Below are 22,179 nucleotides of genomic sequence, written 5' to 3'. Positions count from 1 at the left end.
GAACATCCATAAAAGGGTGTGACCACCCAAAGGATAGGTCAAGCCTTTAACATAAAATTTGCAAGATAGCACAAGACATTAAGTACAAGAGAAGAAATAAGCTGAAGTGTGCTTAAAAAAGCTTAGACAATTTTGAAAGCACAGCTGGTGCATAAGCCCACAGTGACACATTGCTAAGCAACAAAAAAGCCACTTGTTGAAGCAGAAAAAGTTCCTAGCCCACGAAAAAGTTGTACAGGGTATTCCAGAAAGGAGGAGATAAATAAACACCTCAGACATAGGATCCAGTACCTTTTGTTAATATTGAAACAGCAGTACCAGTAATTCAGAAATGGCTATTTTAGTATTTTGTTAGATTTTAGATTAGATTAGATAAACTTTATTAATCCCAGAGGAAAATTTAGATGCTTACAGCAGCAAAACATACAAAGCAAAGATACACAGGACAAATTATAGAATCAATCAATCAATAAATAAATAAATGAAGAATATTTGTGCAGGGGGGCGGCACAGTGGCGGTAGCACTGCTGCCTCACAGTTAGGAGACCTGGGTTCGACTCCTGGGTCCTCCCTGGGTGGAGTTTGCATGATCTCCCCGTGTCTGTGTGGGTTTCCTCCGGGTACTCCGGTTTCCTCCCACAGTGCAACGACATGCAGGTTAGGTGCATTGGTGATCCTAAATAGTCCCTACTGTGTGCTTGGTGTGTGTGTGTACGCCCTGTGGCGGGCTGGCGCCCTACCCGGGGTTTGTTTCCTGCCTTGCACCCTGTGTTGGCTGGGATTGGCTCCAGCAGACTCCCATGACCCTGTAGTTAGGATATAGCGGGTTGGATGGATGGATATTTTTTGCAGAAATAGCAGATTAAAGAGTGACACCAGGAGGAAGCCCTGAATTGCCTGATAGCAGCTGGCAGAAAGATCCCCACAGGTGCTTCTTAAAACATCATACAGAGTTGAGCCTGTGGCTAAAAGTGCTCTAAGAAAGTAAATCCTGGAAGGGGTGGAGGGGATTAGTTTAGGATGACATCTGGTTTTGCCACCATTCTTTTTTCCACAATAGCTTCCAGTGTGTCTAGTGTAATCCCTGTGATGGATCATGCTTTCCTGATAACTTTAGTTAGGCATTGAGCATCTTTTAAACTCAAGTTCCTTGCCCAGAAGACCACAGCATAGAATAACACACTGGCTACAACAATTCAAACATTTCCAGCAGCTTGCTATATGCATCAACAGACCTGAGTCTCCTTAAGATGTACAGTCTGCTCATGAACTTCTTGTACAGCTCTACTGTGTTGTCAGACCAGTCCAGTTTGCTGTTTTAAGTGAACCACAAGACACTTGTAGCTGTGCACCACACGTACAACTTGCTAATGAATTGTGGTCTTAGAGGCTCTTTGGCACATCAAAATCTCACCATCAACTACAGTATTATATTTTCCTATTGTAGAGCTGCAGGAGGTTCTCCTTGCACCATAAGACACAGTCCTCCACAAGCACCCTGTACTCTGACTCGTCCCCATTTTTGAAGAAGCTTATGATGGACTCATCTGAGAATTTCTATAGATGGCAAGTGCTGGAATGGTACTGGAAGTCTGTTGTGTAGAAGGTAAAGAGGAAGTAAGACAAAACAGTTCCTTGCTCCAGTATTGCACGCCATCATTTCTGCCCCACAGTTCTTGAGCCTTACAAACTGCTGTCTGTTGGTCAAATAGTAAATGATTCAGGAGATTGTGGGAACATCAAGGTGCAAAGCCTTAAACTGTTTCCCAGTCAATGAGGCAGAATGGTGTTAAAGACACTGGAACAATCAAAGAACAGTACCCTGACTGTGGTACTGGTTTTGTCCAAGATGAACTAGGATTTGTGGAGCATACAAATTAAAGCATCCTCCACACCTATATGTGCCAGATAGGCAATCTGCAGAGGATCAAGATGTTCGAAAACCAGGGGTTAGAGTTGTTTCAGGACCATCCTCTCAAAAGTCTTCATGATATATGAAGTAAAAGGAACTGGTCTGATGTAAGATGAACTGGGATCACTGGAATGATCTTTCTTTGGCACTGGAACCACAGAGGATGTTTTTCACATCTGCAAAATTAGGGAAAGTGAGAACAGGTGCTAAAAAGTCCCTACAGAGCTGGCTGGCACATTTTTTCAGCACCCTGAGGCTTAGTCCATCCAGCCCTGCAGCCTTGTTTGTGCAGTTTCCCCAGCTCACTAGTGGCTTGATCAGCAAAAAAAGACAGTCCTCGAAGTGAAATGGGACTGGAGACTATAGGCACAATGTCATTGTCGGGGGAGGTCATGTAGGGTGGATATGGCAGGATTCCATAACTGTCTCAGTTTGGACACAGAGGCTAGATGTGATGGTGGAGGGCTGGACTGACAAGAATGAATCATCTAATATATAAAGCAGAGTCTCCGCTATACAAATCTGTACTGGCCTTCAATCGCCACCAAACTGGGCATGGGGCTCATTTGTGACCAGGAGGAGGTCATGGGGTATGTTTGGTTGGGAAAAATGTGTGGGGTGAAGCGCAGGGCACCTTTTCACCGACAGTTCTGCACACGTCCCCATACTGCCAACAGGAAAAGGGCTGCCGATGCAAGATCAGATGAATCATCTCAAGAAAGGGAAACCAACAGGAGAAGGGCTGCTGATGCAAGACCGGATGAAACATCTGAAGAAAGGGAAGGGAGGCTGTAGTCGATGTATGTTTGTTTGTCTGCCATACAAATCTGCACCGGGTATCCGATCGCCACCAAACTGGGCATGGGGCTCCTTTGTAACCAGGAGGAGGTCATAGGGTATGTTAGGTTGGGAAAAATGTCTGATGCAAGAGTGAATGAAACATCTCAAGAAAGGGAAACCAGTCTGTCTGCCAACAGGCGAAGGGCTGCTGATGCAACACGTTGACAAATGCAGCACGATTTAAAAAATATGGCTTTTGCATATAACCGACAGGTTGCATATCATGAACAGCCTGTCACTGTTATTGGCCGAATGGATCATATCTGTGTTCATTGTAGAGCTCTAAAATGGAAAGGAGAGTCACTGGGATTCTGTTGCTCAAATGGGAAGGTGAGCAACTTCGTCCACCTGAACCTTTACATTCTTTGATGTCAGGATCAACACCAATTTCAAAGCATTTCTTGAACAACATCAAGAAGTACAATTCCTGTTCTCAAATGACTTCTTTTGGTGCAACTAAACAAATACGAGAGGATTGGTTCATGCACACATTCAAAGTGCAAGGTCAAGTTTACCATACAGGATCATTACTTCCATGGGAATTGAGTTCCTTTAGATCTACGTCATGGGAGATATTTCCACAACAGTGCATCATAGACACAGCAGAATACCAAACGTGAGACTGGACATTATGATGGATTTAGAACAACGCATTATGTCACCCTTTTCAAGACTGCTCTTCAACGTATGTCAACAGATAATCATAAAGTTGTCATAAGAGCTTACAAAATGCCACAGGGAGAGCATCACCAACGATTCAATGCTCCAACGCTTGATGAAGTTGCCATTGTAATGGTAGGCAATGATTTTGGGAAGCGGGACATTATCATTGAGAAAAGGAACAGAAGTCTTCGGCATGTGGCAGACACACACAGGTCGTATGATGCCCTTCAGTACCCACTAATCTTTTGGCAAGGCGAAGATGGGTATTACTTTGGAATTCCACAAACAGATCCATCTACGGCCAACTCTGTTGCTGGCAAGAAACTCAGTACAATGGACTTTTATGCTTACTGACTAATGAGTAGAGTAACTTGTGCTCACTTTTATCTCAGTAGCATGCTTTTCCCAAAAAGAGCTGCTTCCTCAGTCCTGACTTCACCATCTTGATTTCCTCCTTATCTCCAGACCTGAAAGCCCTATTCTTCTTATTCATTAAAGCTTTCAGGTCCTTTATGATCCATGGTTTGCTATTGGGGAAAAAAAGCACTGTTTGTGGGGACTGTGTTATCCACTCAAGTGGCTGAGTCCCTCAGCATCTTCACAATGTGACTCACATACTGTAGCACATCACATTCCATGTTCTCAATGTTTCTCTTTGACATAAGATTCTGTTTTCCCTTACTTCTACAGTCCACAACCTGGTAAAAAATTGGTGAGGGTGGAGGAGAGTAAAAAACATGGTTATTCTGCTTACCACAGAATATACTGTATCTGTTGTGATTGCTGCGTCTTCTGAGTAGGGGATGTACACTGCAAGCACAATGTCATGTTATAAACTACCTTTGAATATACAGGTACAGTAATAAGGCTACAAGCCCACCTCCAGCAACTCAAAATTCAGGTTACTTGTGCTTTAATTGTAATTGGTTACGCAATTTTTCATTCTCTTAGTCTACAAGGCTAAATATAAATAGATAGATAGATAGATAGATAGATAGATAGATAGATAGATAGATAGATAGATAGATAGATAGATAGATAGATAGATGTTGATTAAATATAAACTCAGGGACCATGGCTTGAAGAGCTTGGAATATTTTGTAGTTTAAGATGATGTTTGGTGTAGGTGACAGAAATGCTCTTTTTCCTATCCTTTTTAAAGCACCAAAAACTCAGGTATATCCCAGAGTTATTATTCTGTTTAAAGAATATTCCAGTGGAAGTAATATGTAAAAAATAAATTTAAATGCTTCATATCACACAAAACAAGAACTGTTTTCAGACATTTAAAGGATATAAACACTGTCATTTTATAATTGACTTATTTCTCTCATTATATCTAATTTTGAAATATTATTTATTATAAACTTAATAATTACCATCCGAAAAAAAATCTTTTTGAATATAAATTTCACATAGCTTGGTTGATCTTGAAAGCATTTTCCTGATAAATATGCCACATGTATACTTTTCACAAAGACATGATAATTAATCAATACTTGACAATAATGCATTAGGAAACATTTCAAATCTTACATTACACCAGTAAGAAAGTTTATAGAGTTTAACAATTATTCCATAATGTGCAGAAAATGATTCATTCAGAGTATGTCATATATATAGTATTCTGTTTTTCCCATTTTGAATAATTCAATAATTCAAGTTATCACTAATTTAGAGTGATGGATTCTATCTTTGTGGCTATAGACATAATTCAGTTTTTTTTATTTTGCAGTCTGCTAGTCATTTTCAGTTGATGTATAATAAGAAATCTAGCAACAACAGTCTCAAAGGAATGTTATCAATTCTCACTGCTTACCTGAGGTAGTTTACATTATCAAAGATTTAACAGTGAATGGTGCAGGAACTTGACCTTGCAACCACCTGCCAAAAAGGTGATGCTTTTGAATTTTCAGTTTCTTGTTTCCTTTTGAAAGTATGCTAATCTAAATAAAACATACAAATAATGCATGGAACTGACAGTAATATATTGCCAGAAGTCTTTAAAAACACCCACATACTGTTTCTTTTTTTCATCAATGTAGCATAAAACAATTACTCTATTGAAAACTGTGGATTAGACTGGGAAGTTAAAACCACATTTGTTATGCAAGTGCCTGCCTCCGATCTGCAGACGCCTATTCAGTTAATGGTGTCAGATGGGCTCTAACCCTCTGCCTACTCAAATGCTACAACTTTTGAGAACAAGTTGCTTGTGGTGGAGACTCATTCTTCAATTGTTCTCACAACGCTTCTATTGGTGTGACCCAAGGTCTTGAAAAAATTAGCTTTTTGTGCTTCTTTTTTTATTTTTGTTCGAGTCAAAAGGGGGTGTCATACTTCCACACATATTAAGGTTAAAATAATATTAAGACAAAAGAACAAGCATTTTTTCTGTTCTGACTGAAAAAAATACAGATAGAATAATCATCACAATGTTCAAACCTGAAGCAAAACCCTTCCTTTTACTTCAATATTCAATCTGCTCACCCTCACTATCAGTTAGTTATAGATAAGCATTAAATTATGAATTGATTTTTAAGAGAAAAAAGAGAATGCTTAAGCAGAGAGTTTTGTTTACTTTTCTATCAAAGTGCATAAAAGTTAAAACAGGGATGTGTATGTTTGAAATATAGAGTGTGTTCTTTTTCAATGCACTGATTATGAACAGTGTGAAGAAACAAAGCATTACACCACACACACCGTGAGACTTGTGCATCATGATTACTAGTAATCACATAGAATGCCTAGTGGCACCTTTTCTCATCAAGTCACTGAATGTCCAGGCAACTGACTTTTTCAATTAATGTCAAGTGTTATGGCATGTTGTTTGCTGTTAAAGGTGTTATAGAAATACTTATTAAACAGACATCATTATCTTGGCAAAAAAAACAATCCAGGAAAAATGTGCTAGGAAGAAGATAAGTGAGTCAGGCTGCAATTAGGATATTATGATGACCTGAATTGTTCTAAAAGGGAGATGGAAAATCAAGTCAAAGTAAGTGGCTTTATTGTAATACCATCCATACACAGTATTGCAGCATACAGTGGTCTGAAATAAACGTTCACAGGACAAGTGCAAGACAAGTAAAGAACTAAACTATAAATAAGTGATAAATAAATAAATAATAGGTTATGAACAGATATTGATGAATTGAAATAGACAGTAATAAATAAACAAACAAACAAATAAATCAATAGTAAAAAAAAAACCAAATAATAAAAGCAACAGTACTAACAGATATATTGTATATAAATAAACTACTAGAAGCAGATGTGTGGGCAGGAGGAGGCACAGAGTTCAGAGTCTGGACAGTCAATAGCTGTTGCAGAACCTGGCAGAACTGGTTTGGATGCTACCACATGGAAATGGGACACAGAGATCATGAGAAGGGTGGGAGCAGACCCCCACAACACTGTAGACTTTGTGGATGTAATGCTTAAAGAAAAAGATGTCTTTGATGGAGGGTAGAGAGGTCCCAGTGATCTTTTCTGCTATGTGAATTTCATGCAGGAGTACTGTCATAAAATGACAAGAGAAAGACAGAACCAGTAAAAAAAAAAAACTTGTCAAAGTCTAAAACAAAATAGTGATCAAAACAAGCATCAATACTAAACATAAACTCAAAAATCTTTGTGAAAGATAACATTGCAAAAAATCTTTAGCCATTGCCGAGATTCATCAAAATCTGGAAATAGAATTTTGGAGGATTCCAATACTTTCCCTATACTTTGCATACAAGAAAGTAAAAAACTGGTAGTAGATAATAGAATCCTAAATAAAACTGCAATGTTTCATGCAACACATTTATTCAGCAAAATCTCTACTCTCATCTTGAAAGGGCACCTGAAAAAATTCCTGAACATGAACAAATCACGTCACCCAGTGATCTAATTACATAATCTCTAGCAGTTTCTAGTTTGTCTCTAAACAGGCTTATTTATTTAAGCCCTGTAGGGCCTATAGATTTTCAATATAGATAATCTTTCACTTTTGGTCATAATTTATCTCGTTTTTATTAACGTTATTTTATCACTGGCTTCATTTTCCATTCAGAAACAGGCTAATCCTGGTTCAAGTTTTTGTGAGACACACAACACTTGGATGTGCCTTCAGGGGCTGTCACCCTATCAGGGCTTTGTTCCAGCTGTGGTGTCCAAGAGGATGAGCCACACACTGAGAACACTGAGAGAAGTGGCACCCTGTCAAGCTCATTAGGAAGTACTTTTCATTGTGAGAAAACAGATCAGGGCAAATCAAAAATTTAAGAGACATGTCAAGATGTTATAAAACAAACTATATAATTCAAAGTCCATAATCCAAGAGAATAGTCAAAAACAGACAGTAGGTCATACACAAAAAATGTAATGTAAAAATACAATAGACAAAAAAGTAATCCAATAAGCAGGCAAAAGGTCATAACCCAAATTAAGTCTACACACATGAGACATTAGAAGATCTAGAATGGAGGGTTTAAGGAAAATATTAGACACTTTAAGAACCTGAACAGGGGCTTCTGCAGAGGCACTATGTGAACCATAAATTTCCTCACATCAAGCGACTGCTTGGTAACATGAATGGGAGTTGTTCTGTGTTTCCCACAAACAATTTCAATACAGAATGTGAAATCTAGGCACCAACATACAAGGCTCTAATGTGAAAAGGTGAGAAACTGCCTTGGCAACAGCTCTTCAGCAATATCACTTAGTTCTGAACAGAGATGAAATGTGGCTTCTCTAATGTAATCCCCCTTAAACAGTACACTGGCAAAATGGGGTTTCATGGAGTGTGAAAATTTATCTTGTGGAGCAATCTGACAGATATTTGTTAATCCATCCACTCTTCAATCCATTTTCAGAACCTGTTTATTGTCATCATTCAAATCAATGCTTCCAGGCATGGGCAGCGTTGAGGAAAATAGTAATTTTGTATTAAAATAAGAAAAATAGCTAGATTACCATGAAATTGGAGGAAACAAATGGGGGTGCTGTGATGTGCCTCACTGGAAATATAGAATTTGCCTGTTAAAGTTTAAATATATTATTATTTGAGTCTTAATAGCTGCCCTATTCCTGGTGCATCCACACACACATCTACTATATAATAAAACAGTAAGGTCTGTATGTGCAATCCTCCTGAGCAATGTGATTGGTCAGTTTGGCTTTGGTGATGTGACAACAAAAAAACAGCAAGTGTGAGACGCACAAGGAGGATTAATGGCTCACACTGACAGAGCTAGAAAACGATGTTGGGCTTACAGGCCCGTGCTCGCTTGGTTCAGTTCTTATTTATCAAATCGATTCCAGTATGTACAGAAATGTGCTGACAGTACTCCATCATTATACACAGAAGTTCAATATGGTGTCCGCAGGGCTCAGTACTGGGACCTTTACTGTTTTCACTTTACATGCTTCCACTGGGATCTCTCATTAGGAAACATAATGTTAATTTTCACTCGTATGCAGATGACACCCAGTTATACCTTTCATTTAAATCAAATGAAGTTTCTCCGATGTTGTCTTTAATTAGTTGTGTTAGTGAATTAAAGGAATGGATGAATGAGAACTACTTGTCTTTAAATACAGATAAAACAGAGATGTTAAGTCATTTAACTCAGTTGGAATCCCAATTAATTTTACTGAATCAGCCCGCAATCTAGGAGTTATCTTTGACTCTAGCATGTCATTTATATTACAAAGTCGTCCAAAACATGTTTTTCCATCTTAAAAATATTAGGAAATTAAGGCGCTTTCTAAATAAACAGGATTGTGAGAAATTAATTCATGCATTTATCTCTAGTAGGATTGACTACTGCAATGCGGTGTTCACTGGCTGTTCAAACTGTTCTCTATACAGCCTCCAGTTAATCCAAAATGCCGCTGCAGAACAAGAAAATATGAACACATAACCCCAGTTCTTAAATCTTTACACTGGCTCCCAGTTAAATTTAGGGCAGATTTCAAAATCCTCCTTTTAACATATAAAGCATTAAAGACTTGTCTGAACTTATCATGACTTACAAACCTGAGCACATTAAGATCTCAAGATGCCGGTCTGCTTAGGATTCCAAGGATTAATAAAATAACAGTGGGAGGTCGAGCTTTTAGTTACAGGGCCCCTAAACTGTGGAATGGTCTTCCTGCTTCCATAAGAGATGCCCCTCGGTCTCAGCCTTTAAATCCCGGCTGAAGACTCACTACTTCAGTTTAGCATATCCTGACTAGAGCTGCTGATTAACTGTACATACTGCATCTCTGTTGTTAGTCATTAGCACTATAACATAAGTAACATGATAATTATATTTGAATACTAACCCTCACCTATTCTGTTTCTTTTCTCGGTACCCAAATGTGGCCATTGGTGCCACGCCCACCTGCCAAGTCATCCCTGATGGAGGATCACAGGAATCATGGGAAAGAGGGTCCTTTCATCGAGCAATGTTTCAGCCGTGGCATAAGTATAGAAACTGGACAGATGGCTTAAGGAATTGTTCTGTTGTGAAAGGTGCTTCAAAAATAATGACAGAGTTTGAGAAGCAGGCTTTACAGGGGCACACTGGAGAGAGGGAGTGCCAGTGAATAGGTGTTCATGCACACAAATACAGAGGAATGGTGCCTAAGGTGTACATAGAGCAAGAGATAGCAAATATTTTTTTATTTATTCTATTGCATATCTTTGACAGGTATTAAAGCTAGTATATACAAACTGTATATATCATCCACTAATTTGTTCAACTTTTTCTCTGGATTTCACAAAGCCGGAACCTCATTTAGCAGAATCTGAAACTAACCATGGAAAAAATGTGAATTGTTCTAGGGCATAGTCATGCACACATTCAGACTGGACTGGTTTAGAGATATGCTGGTGTTGAAGCAGGCAGACATGACAGGAGCACTCACAGCCCCCAAAAAAACTCGGACTCTCAGGACAGGTTGCAGAATAAGACTTTATTGTACAGCACACATACAGACTCAACTTAGATGGAACAATGAGCGATCAGCCATTGGTAACTTTCACTTTTACTACAATTCTTATAATTTAAGCCATTATTCTTCCTCATCTGACTTCTAGCATTCCACTGCTTCAGTCCTGCCTCTAATTAATTCCACCAATAATTCTTAGTTGAGAGGGAGTCAAACCCAGCAATGTCCATCTTATTTGTTTGATAAGGACTATTCTCTCCCCCTACTATCTCAGTGCTTGCTACCATAATTTACAACCAAAGAGTTCACATTTCCTTTCTAAGCGTTTGGGGGTGTCCTTTTGGCTCTCTTGCACGTCTAACATTTGGCTTAATAAACTATTGTTTGTTTCTAGCTCATACAGAATAATAAAAAATATGTAGGAATATGCCTTTTCAATCCTAACTCTTACATATTAATACTTAGTAAAATATAGTGTCTACTTTTCTCATGCGCTTATAATACTTTTTTAATATGGACATGGGGAAAACATTCAAACTCTGCCTAGAAAATGTAATATATCAAATCCAGTTGTCTGGAGTTATGCGGCAGCTTCTGAGACAATTAATGGAAACTAATGGAAATTAATGACTTAATTCTTCACTGAATGCCTTAGTAGGTACACCAGTGACCACTAAAAGGAATTCTCCATCCAAAATTGTTTTTTTTTATATATTACTTAACCAATTTAGTTTGTAGTGAAGGCTGAGAAGAAAAAAAAATGTTTTTTTTGTGGAGAATGGAGATAACAATGTTTCTGATAGAATGGGAGGCTATGATGACCAGCTGTGGAAAACAGCAAACAATATTAAAGACATCCATCAAAAATCTTTCATTACCTGTATTGCAGAATCTGCAAGACAAGTCATCCAGTTATATCTTCACAAAGTGCATAACTCCTGCATTATTTGCTAAAATATTCCAAAATGACTCTTTAAAAAAAAGTAATCCACAAACAGGAAGCCCATTCACACGTGCTTGCACTTTTGAAGTGAAACCAGGATTCTTGACCAATGAATGGGGGGTTGCTGTGTGGGTCTTCAATCCAAATGAGCAAACTTGCATCCTGGCTGAAATATTACTTTGAACTGAAAGTGTACAAGACAATCATATATTCACACCACCTCAAAACTACCAACTTTTAATTTAAGGAATGTGATTGGTATTGAACTCACTACAGTTGTTTATACTGTGCATATGTTTTATACTTTGAACAAAAGTACTTTGAATTCAACCTTTCATCAACACGTTTCTTTTGCTACCCACAAATCGAAGACTTTACAAAATCCTGGTCATTGTTCCTAACCTTTCTTCAATATTTTCTATGAAAACTATACTATATTGCCTGGTATACAGGTGGTATCTCCGAACATTACTATATTTTCTTTCAAAAGGGTTTGCCTCTAGATAATTAGGGTCAGTGTTAGTAATGAAACTATTCAATTAGAATTTAAGACAATGAATTGTTGGCAGCTACCAATAAAGTACACTCATCATCAATTTGTACAAGGCATGATTTATCTCAGTTTAAAACTGTACACATTTACAAACAATTACCACATTGAAAAATTATTGAAAATGTCCAGTAGTAAATGTCTGCTAATTTTCTACACAATGACCTTCTTGGAATACAATTTTTGCTTATTTATGAAACAGCCTTATAATCAAAATTAATACTTTAAGAGTCCAAATTTTCAAAAAGGCAAATATAAAAATCTACTTTACATTGCTAGCACATCACTATAATCTTACTCAGTTTGAAGAATCATAACTACTTACCATGATACAATGGAAAAGGGTTATCCCATTTTAGTTAAACATTTCAAAAAGTTAAATTCACTTCATTAGAAACTGTTCAACACTTTTGGTAGACATGTATTAATGTTGTCCTTGATGAACTAAGCACATCGAACCTCTAGGATGCCCCAATATCTTTGAGTAAATACTTCAAACTAAGTCTTCTGCTTTATTGGTTTATAGACTCAATAACAAATATATGAAAAATGATTTAAAATGGAGTGTGCTATTACAAACAGGCTTTCAAGGAATTCAACATTATAATAGCAAAGAAGCACAGTATACTCGGTTATTAATATGACCTTCCTATTGCTGCTGGATTGAAATGAATGAGGAAAAAAAACAAAAAAAAAAAAACACTGGCTTTTACATAGAAGCCACCTTGCTTCGGGTTAGCTATCTGTTTCTACAAGAAGGGCCGGGGGAAGTGGGTAGAGACCCCAGCAAACATTACTCGCAGCAAATCTGTAAGCAGTGAAGAAAGTTGACAAGTCAGAACCGAAGAAAACTCAATGTTAAACACAAGCAAAGCACTGATTATGCACTTAAAAAGCCTTATTTATTTACTTTAAATGTTTGTTTGGGTGTATATGTGAGTATGTGCATGGTCTGGATACTGAATAGGGAATGTCACTTGTCTGAAAGAAGCAAACAGAATCTGCCACTGGAATTTTCAGAAAGGGTTCCAGGGGAGTGAGAAGGTGATTGAAGCAGGTCAATTCATTTTATTAGGTGCTCACCCTTGTCTGTACATGTGCCCACCTCATCTAGGCTCAGACACGTTGGCAGGTATATCTGCCCTTGCCCTGCCCTCCACCAATAATAGTGTGGCAACGGGAAGAGAGCTACCCCCATCCTTAAGTGGGTGTTGACCCATCCAAGGTTGTTCTGCAGGTGTCAAACTGCTGACCTGCTCATTAGTAAAACCAGCACACATACCAGGCTACAAAAACACTGCCAAACAAACACACACAAGGAGGTTTGCAGAAACACATCTGCCAGCAAAACGGTGAGCCTGGAGAATTAAATCAGCAATTCAAGTTCTGTAATGCACTGGCACAAAGGGTGACAGTTCTCTATTATGCTCTAGGCCAATTAATCAAATCTGAATGGCCACTACATTGGCACTCAGAGGGGTAGCTTTTCATTTCTACATCCTTGCCTACCTGGCCTCAGGTTTCTCCTGTCTCTGAACCTTAATCACACTCATTCTTTAACTAACATAGGCACACAAACTCCCAGGAGTCACAACACATCCTGCTCTGTCAACGCTTGGTAATACTTGCCTGTTGTCAGGTGCACTTAGTGTGCTATGAACTCAGTGTCTGCTGTCTTGCTGTAGCTTTCTCACAGAACACCGTCCATTTAGTTAACATCAGTGAGTGAACAGTGTGTTCGAGTTCTCACTTTGCCTGCCGCTCTAAATGCTAACTAGCCCCTGTGTTTGGCTGCCTTGCAGCACTTTGGGTTCAGTGTATGACAGTCTCAAAGTGAAATGGTCTCAGTGGGAGACTTAACAGTTAAGAATGTGCTTTTTTTAGTTGTGCAGGTGGCTGACTCTGCAGCTTGTATTCAGCCAAAAGGATGTTGTCAAATATTCAGCATAGAGGAAATTTATAAACGTCAAAAGGCACAGTAATAAATGAATGCCTTCATCTGAGTGCTAATTTCCATATCATAGGAGAACTGTAATTAAACCTTCAGAGTCGTTTAGCAAAGAATGAAATGAGTGCAATTACAACACAAAGAGAAGGAGGCACAGGTTCGCAAAGCAGCTACTGGGAGAAGCTGGAGATTACAAATGCACGTTTTTGAAAAGCCAAGAAGTGCCGTAGTATCACATATTAACTTTTTTCAGCACTCTGTCTCTTGCGAGCACCTTTTGGGAATACAAAAAACTGCTTCCTGTAGGAAACGCTTCACAGATAGTTTTTATTTCCCATGTGTGGAGAGCATGCTCATTATGAGTGCATTCTGTCTCGGAGCTGGCTCCACCAAGGAGATGCCGGACCTAAGTGAAGGGAAACGGCCTGTCATATGAAGAGACCAGTTGTGGGAGGAGTCAGGCACTGTGACAGACTCACTTTTAATGTTCTCTTTTGGAATTATCCTTGATAGATCTTATAGTTCTTATTTATTTCAATGTAGTAATCTTAGAAAATTTTGCTGAATCAGAGGAACTCTACATCATCCTTTACAGCATGATAATTTAGATCTGAAACTGCAAAAAAAGATTTACTTCAAGGTATTTAACCTAGCTATGCCAGACTGTTTCGGACACAGTTTTTCTCACAATTTTAGATCTTTTCTCTTTAGTTGTTTATTTCCTAATATTAGCACAAAAATGAAGTAAGGAGGAAAACAGAAAAAAGTAATCAAATATCTAAATTATTATATATTGTATATAATAATATAACTGAACATTGAACCATTTATTAAACCTGCCTAGTTCAATTTGGAGCAATGAAGAACTGAAATCACTGCATTCAGAAGTTGCAATATATATTACTGTCGCATATATATATTGTCGCAGATGGCTGGGGGGGCGACCCAGTCGGGACGCCTTGGAGGACTGGAGGAGGGCTTGCGCCTCCCTCAGACCATGTGGGGGCGACCACCCTGGTGCCTTTGGTGGCCACGGGTACAGGGCTTTGAAGCTCAACCCAATAGGGGCCCGTGGTCACCGCCAGGGACCCTGGACCTCAGCGCTTCTGCCACACTCAGAGGTGCTGGGGGGAAGAAGAGCAGGGACACCTGGAGTGCTTCGGGATGCAGCCGGCACTTCTGCCACACTGCGGCGTGTCGGTGGAAGATTGCCGGGAAGCACCTGGAGCACATCCGGGTGATTATAAAAGGGGCCGCCTCCCTTCATTCCGGGCTTGAGTCAGGTGGAAGAAGGACAAAGCTGGAAGGCGAGGAGTGGAGGCGGCCTGAAGAGACAAGGCATGAGTGTGAGGCCTGGACTTTGGGGGAGTTTGGGGTTGTGTGGCACTTTACTTGTAAATATACTGTAAATAAACGTGTGGTGATGATCTAGAACATGTCTGCCTGTCTGTGTCCGGGGCTCGTTCCACAATATATATATATAATAAAAGTGTTTGTCCTTTAATATCATTCTCCCACTATGGAGTCACATTGTGTTTTTATGAAGAAGTAATCAGTCTTGCTTTTGGACTCTTTGGTTTAAATTATTATGATAACTGTAAAAGAATGGATGTGATGGTGTGTCAAAGGTTTAAGCCAAATTAATAGGTAGAGCAAGGTACCCTTTATGGGATACAGAGTATGCTCCCATAAGCATACACTTGTTCACACCAATCCATTTCTGGAGAATTACAAACGCAGATAGAGAGAGAACCACCAAACTGTACACAGACATCAATCAGAACCCAAACTCTAGTGATGTGATGTGGTGGCACTAATGTCTGTACCAAAGAGGACATAAAGCTAGGTACAGGAGCAGGTACATGAGGAATTATAGATAAGAAATGTGTAAAAGGTCACAAAGAAAATTCTTCATCTCTATACCTAAAGATTTTTTCTATCTTCGCTTAAACTTCCTGACCTCAGTCGTGCCTCAGATCCATCAGTCTAACACACAGCATATCTCGCTATAAAGTGAACAGCAGGATGCCATTACACTATGGTGTATAAAGTATAAAAAAAGAAATAAAAAGAGCTTTGAATAAAGAGGTTATTTCCCTAAATGATTTGTGTGATTATGCACTGGAACAGGTACTAAATAAGATAAAGACTTACTCGGAGTGATTTTTCACTCTCTTCCTCAAGGTCTATACCAATTATAGAAGATAAGAAAATGTGAAACCTACCAGCTTCCTTTGGCACCACTGGCAGATCCCGCACATTACAACCATGGCTGCAGCACAGACAGTCACAGCAAGGGAGATCAGGATCACACTGATAGACTCTGTGCCTGATGGGACGAAAAGATAGAGAAGGACTGAGTCACCCAAAATGTTGCAAAATGCTTATTTCTTTTCATATTCTAACATGTTCACAGAATTAGAAGTATATTAAAAACTTACAACAAACATGACATAACATTCTCAAAACCCTTTCATTTAATTCAGGGTTACAGTGGGCTGCAGTCTACTCCTGGCAGCATTGAGTACAATGCAAAAACCAGTCTAGGGTATGGTAATATTCCTATGCAGGGTTCACCAGTTTTTGCTGCTAATGAACTATTTGTGTTTTAATATTGTTTGGTTCCTAATTAAGGAAAAAAGAAATAATTAAGGGGCCTGAGTCTTAAGTTGTGCATCAATTAAAATTAAAGTAAAGAGTTAATTAGCAGCAGAATCTGGTCACTAATTAAGAAAAGGGTTAAAATGAAAACCTGCAGCCACATTAGCTTTCCAGGACTGGAGTTGGAGACTCCTGTGCCACACTATTATAAAATCTAATAAACATGCCCTCATTACCAATAAATACATTAAAGGAACCCCAGACCACTACAAATTAGACTCAACTTAATTCAGAATGCAATTAATGAATAAAATGTCAGTTGGACATGCAGAAAACATTCGCACAGATACAAATCACATCTCCTTTCTCCTTCCTGTTTTTTTTTTCTGTTTCTTTTCTATCTTTACTCTAAGAAGCTTGGGTATATTAGGAACCTTGGAATGGGATCTTTTTAAATTCTCCTAAAATGCATGGACTCATGCCCAAGTTAAAAAAGACATGTTACTTATGCAAAATGCAATGATGGCGTGCCTTATAAGAAGGAGTCCCCTCGCTGTTTGTCAGAATCTTCTTCAGGACTCCTCTAATTAGGAAGCTACATTACATACCTAATATGAATGCTCATCTCTACTATAAAATCTGGCTATTACCTTCAGCATGAGAGCTCAGCAGGCCATACATCTAAAATGAATAAGTGGGTATAATATAAAGCTGATAACCATCATCTCTAAGATCACAGTGACCTGTTATGTGTGTAGAAATACTGCACCGTTTCTTTCTAGCTTGTTTGTATGATCCAGGACAGCAGGCATATATTATATTCACATTATCTAAGGATTCTATTGTAGTTTTCATATTCTGTTGACAAAGCCCCATGGCAAAAAGTGAGGCCATGCTATAGCATTCCAAATGATTGTTTCCACACTGGCTTAGTGATAAGCAGTTTTCTGGCAACTTCACATGAATTTTAATTTATTCATTAAAATCTTAAAGAGTAATTTCAGATACATCCACTCTGTCAGTAAGATCACACTTATGTATTATGTGCACATACTATGTGAATAGAAAGTGTTCCAAACACTAAAAATGATGAAAAGACACTGACTGAATAAGGGCCAGGGTGAGGTGTCTAATTCGCCTTGGACTGAAACTCTGCAGAGAGGCGATGCCTTTGAAAACTGCTAGTCCTTATCTGCCACTAGATTCTGCCAAAGCAGGGAAACAGAATTCAAATATGCAGCTTTAACCTCTATGCGTCATCTATTTGCTGATTCCAACCTTTGCTGGATTATTTTTACATTATTGATTGTGGAAGTAAAGCACAAAAGAAGAGGAACAGATAAACCCCACGCTGCTCTGAGAGGTTATGAATCAGTGCTCTTACCAAATTTGGGAACAAGTTTGAAAAAACAAAACAAAGAAATCCTAGCAATCCTAGCAGAAGCTTTCTTTGAGTAGAAAACTAAATGTACTGTTTGGAAGGAAAGCCATGAGAGTCTTGGTTTTTGGCACCTTATCTCCCCCACAGAGGTAGCTGTGTCACGATTTGGCTGGAAGGAAGAGCTGCCTGTGCAGTAAACATGTTTGATTATTTCTGACAACCTCCTTCCCTCACTTACTGGCTTCCCTGTGACCTTGTGACATGTGTTACAAATCTGTCTCTGTGATTAAACGTTTTGCACATGACAGCACCAGGTGCTGGATTTGATCCATTTAGCTCTTGGACTTGACACAGTGCACCTCTTCCTACACATATTCATTTTTTTTTCTGCCAGGAGCATGGAATGTTTGGCCAAGTAATGTTGTCTCACTTCTAAACATCAGTCATTGGAAACTAGTACGCTGCAATTCACACCACATATACAGCATTTCCACAATAGGACATTTTACCTAAAGTAACTGAAGGATTCTCTTGATCAACATGTTTGTCACTTGTGGAAGAACACCCAAATATTGTCATTGACTTAAAATAACAGCTTAGAAGAGCAACATTTGAAAACTAAATGCACAGCTAAATAAGCTCGAAAGCTGTAAAGCAAAATGAAGTACTACCAAGAGCACAACTATGCAGTTGACCAGACCTGAAGATGAACATTCCAGTCTTCACGTTTGCACAGACCTCTAACCATGAGTCTATTCTCTGCTGAGCCAACTGGTATTTACACAGTTCAAGACTGATAGTGCTAAGGTCAAACACTCATTTTATTTTCTATATGTCATTTCATTGCAAAAGCAGCAGTAAGGTCCAGATAAAGAAGCAAAACCCAAGGGGTCAATTAAGAAATAAACAGAGGTCATTTTCCTTATTAAGATGTCGTCAAAAATCACAAAAGGAGATGATAGACTGCCAAATGCTGATTGAAATGCAAATTAAATTGGATTATTTTTTAAATGGAATGGGAAATCTTGGATGGGATTAATGTTAAAGACAACACATGAATTGAGCATTGCTGTCTTCAATACAGGGGCAAATTACATAAACCAAAATGAGGAGGCAGATTGGAAGTTCACAATGAAAGGTGCAAAACAACAGAATGGCAGGTTCTGTGCAGAAGAGTAGAGTAAGGTCCAGAAAACCGTTTGGAATGAAGGAGAACTTAAAGTCAGAGTGAGTCGACAAGAGGGGTGGAAGATGACAGGAAAATAACATTCAAAACAGAGCAACAGGGAAAACCATTTTCTTGTCCACAGTTTTAAAGAAAACACTGAAATTATCCCTTACTGATTTTTATTTGCCAATGGCAGTATCAATTACTTTACTGTAATACCAGAGATGCAACTGTTTTTGTATTTGGAAACAGGACATTATAACTGGTGTTGACAACCAGGGGGAGCACAGCAACCAAACCCCTGGACACAACAGACACAGAGCCTAGGTCTTTGTCACTCAGCACACCTTTAGTGGTGAACTGCTTTTCTTTAGCTCCCCACAGTAGCACAGTACAAAGCACCAAAATTACAAATAATCTCAATTCTTCCTCCTTCTTCGTCTCTTCCTCTCTCTTTCTTTCTCAGTCTCCACTCCTCCTCCTGCAAGCTATGTCCACCTCCTCCCAACTCTGGTTTCTCGACTCGGGTGAGGTGGCTCCTTTTGTAGTGCATCCAGAAGTGTTCCAGGTGTTCCCAGACCTTCCGGGTGTGGTGGAAGTGGTGCGACAAATGTCTCAGCCGTACCTGCAGCATGCCCCTGGAGGCACTCATGGAACCCAACAAGGCTGTTCCAAACTACAAGCATGCCCTGCGGTGATCCATGGTGCTGTAGCAACCCAGCGGGGCTGCCCTCTAGTGTCTCAGGGGAGATAATGTCCTAACTATGCTCTCACCCTCAGACTTTCCACCCGGTTGCCATGCCAGCTGGGTAATGGTTCTGGCTTTCCATCACACACATACAACTCTATCAAACAAATGACATTAATATATTTTTATTACTCTTTAATTTAATATTGTTTTTTGTATCAGTATACTGCTGCTGGATTATGTGAATTTCCCCTTGGGATTAATAAAGTATCTATCTATCTATCTATCTATCTATCTATCTATCTATCTATCTATCTATCTATCTATCTATCTATCTATCTATCTATCTATCTATCTATCTATCGCAAGTACAACAGTATGCTTTAAAAGCAATCCAAAAAAAAAATTAGCATTGCCCCCTAATGCATGAAGCGAGCAATGAAAATACAGAGCTACATCTAAAATATGTTCTTTGTATAGTATAAAAGAGCAAATAGGTAAGTACAGACCACATATGTTTACTTATATTACATGATATTAATGAGTTATTGCCAAGTTCTCAATAAAATTCAGTAGATTGGGATTGTTCCAGGTAAACAAACTTAGTCTTTGTGTAAGCAGTGAGGTGTAGGATATTACAACAGATTTTCCATAGCACTCTTTGCCTAGAAGTACACTGAGCAGGTTTCCATGCAGCATAAAACGTGAAAGATACACAAGCTCTTTCCAAAGTTTTTTTGAAACATTCTCATGCACTTACAATAATTCTTGAATAAATATTACCAATGAAGTTAGAAACTCACACGGGTATGGGAAAATCATATTTGACAAAAATCTTCGGCTTAGGAAATGTAAGATAAAAAATGTAGATTAAAGAATACAAAAAATGAAGACACCAGAGCACAGTAAATAAAATAGCAATGATACAAAAAATATGAATGTATGAACATCAAAGAAATACACAGCACACAAAAATATACAGTGAAATGAAGTGTGATTTGCAAGTTCACACATGCATCAATAAATAAACATGAATATAAATAGTATACTATAATAATATGCAGCTAACAACCAGTAAATGAATGACAAGATATATTACGTGCAATGAATCAAAAAAGTACTCAAATTGGTAAAGAAGGGACGCTGAACACCGGAGTACCGTCTGGATAACAGAATATACCCACATTTAAAGGTAGCAGTTACCAAAAAAGAGAAATGTACCATATGAAGAACATTCTGTCACTTCAATGGTGACAATTATGAAGAAGTAGCAGCAACCACTGTCAGGGTTTCTAGAAATAACACCACAGTGGAAAAAGAAGGTTTGTGGTGAAGAAGATAAAAGGTGACAGCTACTAATGACACCAACATGATATGGGATTGCATAATACAAACAGCATCCGAATATGGTGATGTCATTAAAAAAAAAGTCAATGGAGTGAAAGAAAATGAAGTGATGAAAGTAGGAGAGTGGTCACAAGTACACTGTTGCAAGAGAAAGAATGGATGCTGGGAAAATAACTAAAAAAACATAACAAGGCAAGACAAAGTCCAAAGGATAGTGACCAGGCTGATTCCATGACTGCAACGTATGAGCTGTGAGAAAAAGTTGAAAAGCTGAATCTTTTTCAGTTTAAATACACAGAGATCAGGAGGTGATATGATTGTGGTATTCAAAATTATATAGGGAACAAGTATGGATATTTTATAAAGAGTTTGTAAACACTGAAACCTTGTTAAAGATAAATAAATGATAGAAAATGCTTCTTCATATACAGAATCATAAATGTATGGAATAATTACTAAATAATGTGGTACAGGGCAGGACTTTAGGGTCCTCCAAAACCCAATGTGGTGTTATTTTGGATTAGGTAAACAGATGGTCTGCTTTGATCAAAACTCTCTAAATATTCTAATAAATATTGGGAAAAAAGAAGGAGTGACACAGGTCCCTCCTATAGTATGTGGAGACTACATTGACAAGCAGAAAAATGAGAAAAGAGCTTATGAAGAAATTTGACTCATTGAAACATCCATCCATCCATTTTCCAACCTGGTATATCCTAACTACAGGGTCATGGGGGTTTGCTGGAGCCAATCCCAGCCAACACAGGGCGCAAGGCAGGAAACAAACCCCGGGCAGGTGCCAGCCCACCGCATGGCACGCACACACACACACACACCAAGCACACACTAGGGACAATTTAGGATGGCTAATGTACCTAAACCAGCCTGTCTTTAGACTGTGGGAGGAAACCAGAGTACCTGGAGTAAACCCAGGCATACACGGGGAGAACATGCAAACTCCACGCAGGGGGCACCTGGGAAGCGAACCTGGGTCTCCTAACTGCGAGGCAGCAACGCTCTCATTGAAACAACAGTCTTTTATGAGATATAACATGCATTTTGTAATTTAAACTATTCTTAAATTGTTGTTAATTTTGTATGACTAGTGTGAAAAATTATTTTCATAAAAATGTACCAATGACAACGCTTTCATGACATTTTCTGGTCTTAGTATTAATTTTTATTTCTGTCTTTCCAACCAAAGTGTTTTAAAG

The 22,179-nt window shown here is 38.7% G+C and overlaps 1 protein-coding gene across 1 annotated transcript in view; it reads right to left on the bottom strand.

Annotated features, from left to right (window-relative positions):
- syt7a (synaptotagmin VIIa) overlaps positions 1 to 22,179 on the bottom strand; it is a 522,179-nt gene that overhangs the window by 199,689 nt on the left and 300,311 nt on the right. Inside the window, 1 exon segment of the mRNA XM_039755414.1 lies at positions 16,006 to 16,109. Coding sequence (XP_039611348.1) covers positions 16,006 to 16,109 — 104 coding nt within the window.

This window comes from Polypterus senegalus, chromosome 1 (assembly GCF_016835505.1).
Source record: "Polypterus senegalus isolate Bchr_013 chromosome 1, ASM1683550v1, whole genome shotgun sequence".
Taxonomy (NCBI): Eukaryota; Metazoa; Chordata; class Cladistia; order Polypteriformes; family Polypteridae; genus Polypterus; species Polypterus senegalus.
This window is presented reverse-complemented; position numbering and strand designations above follow the sequence as displayed.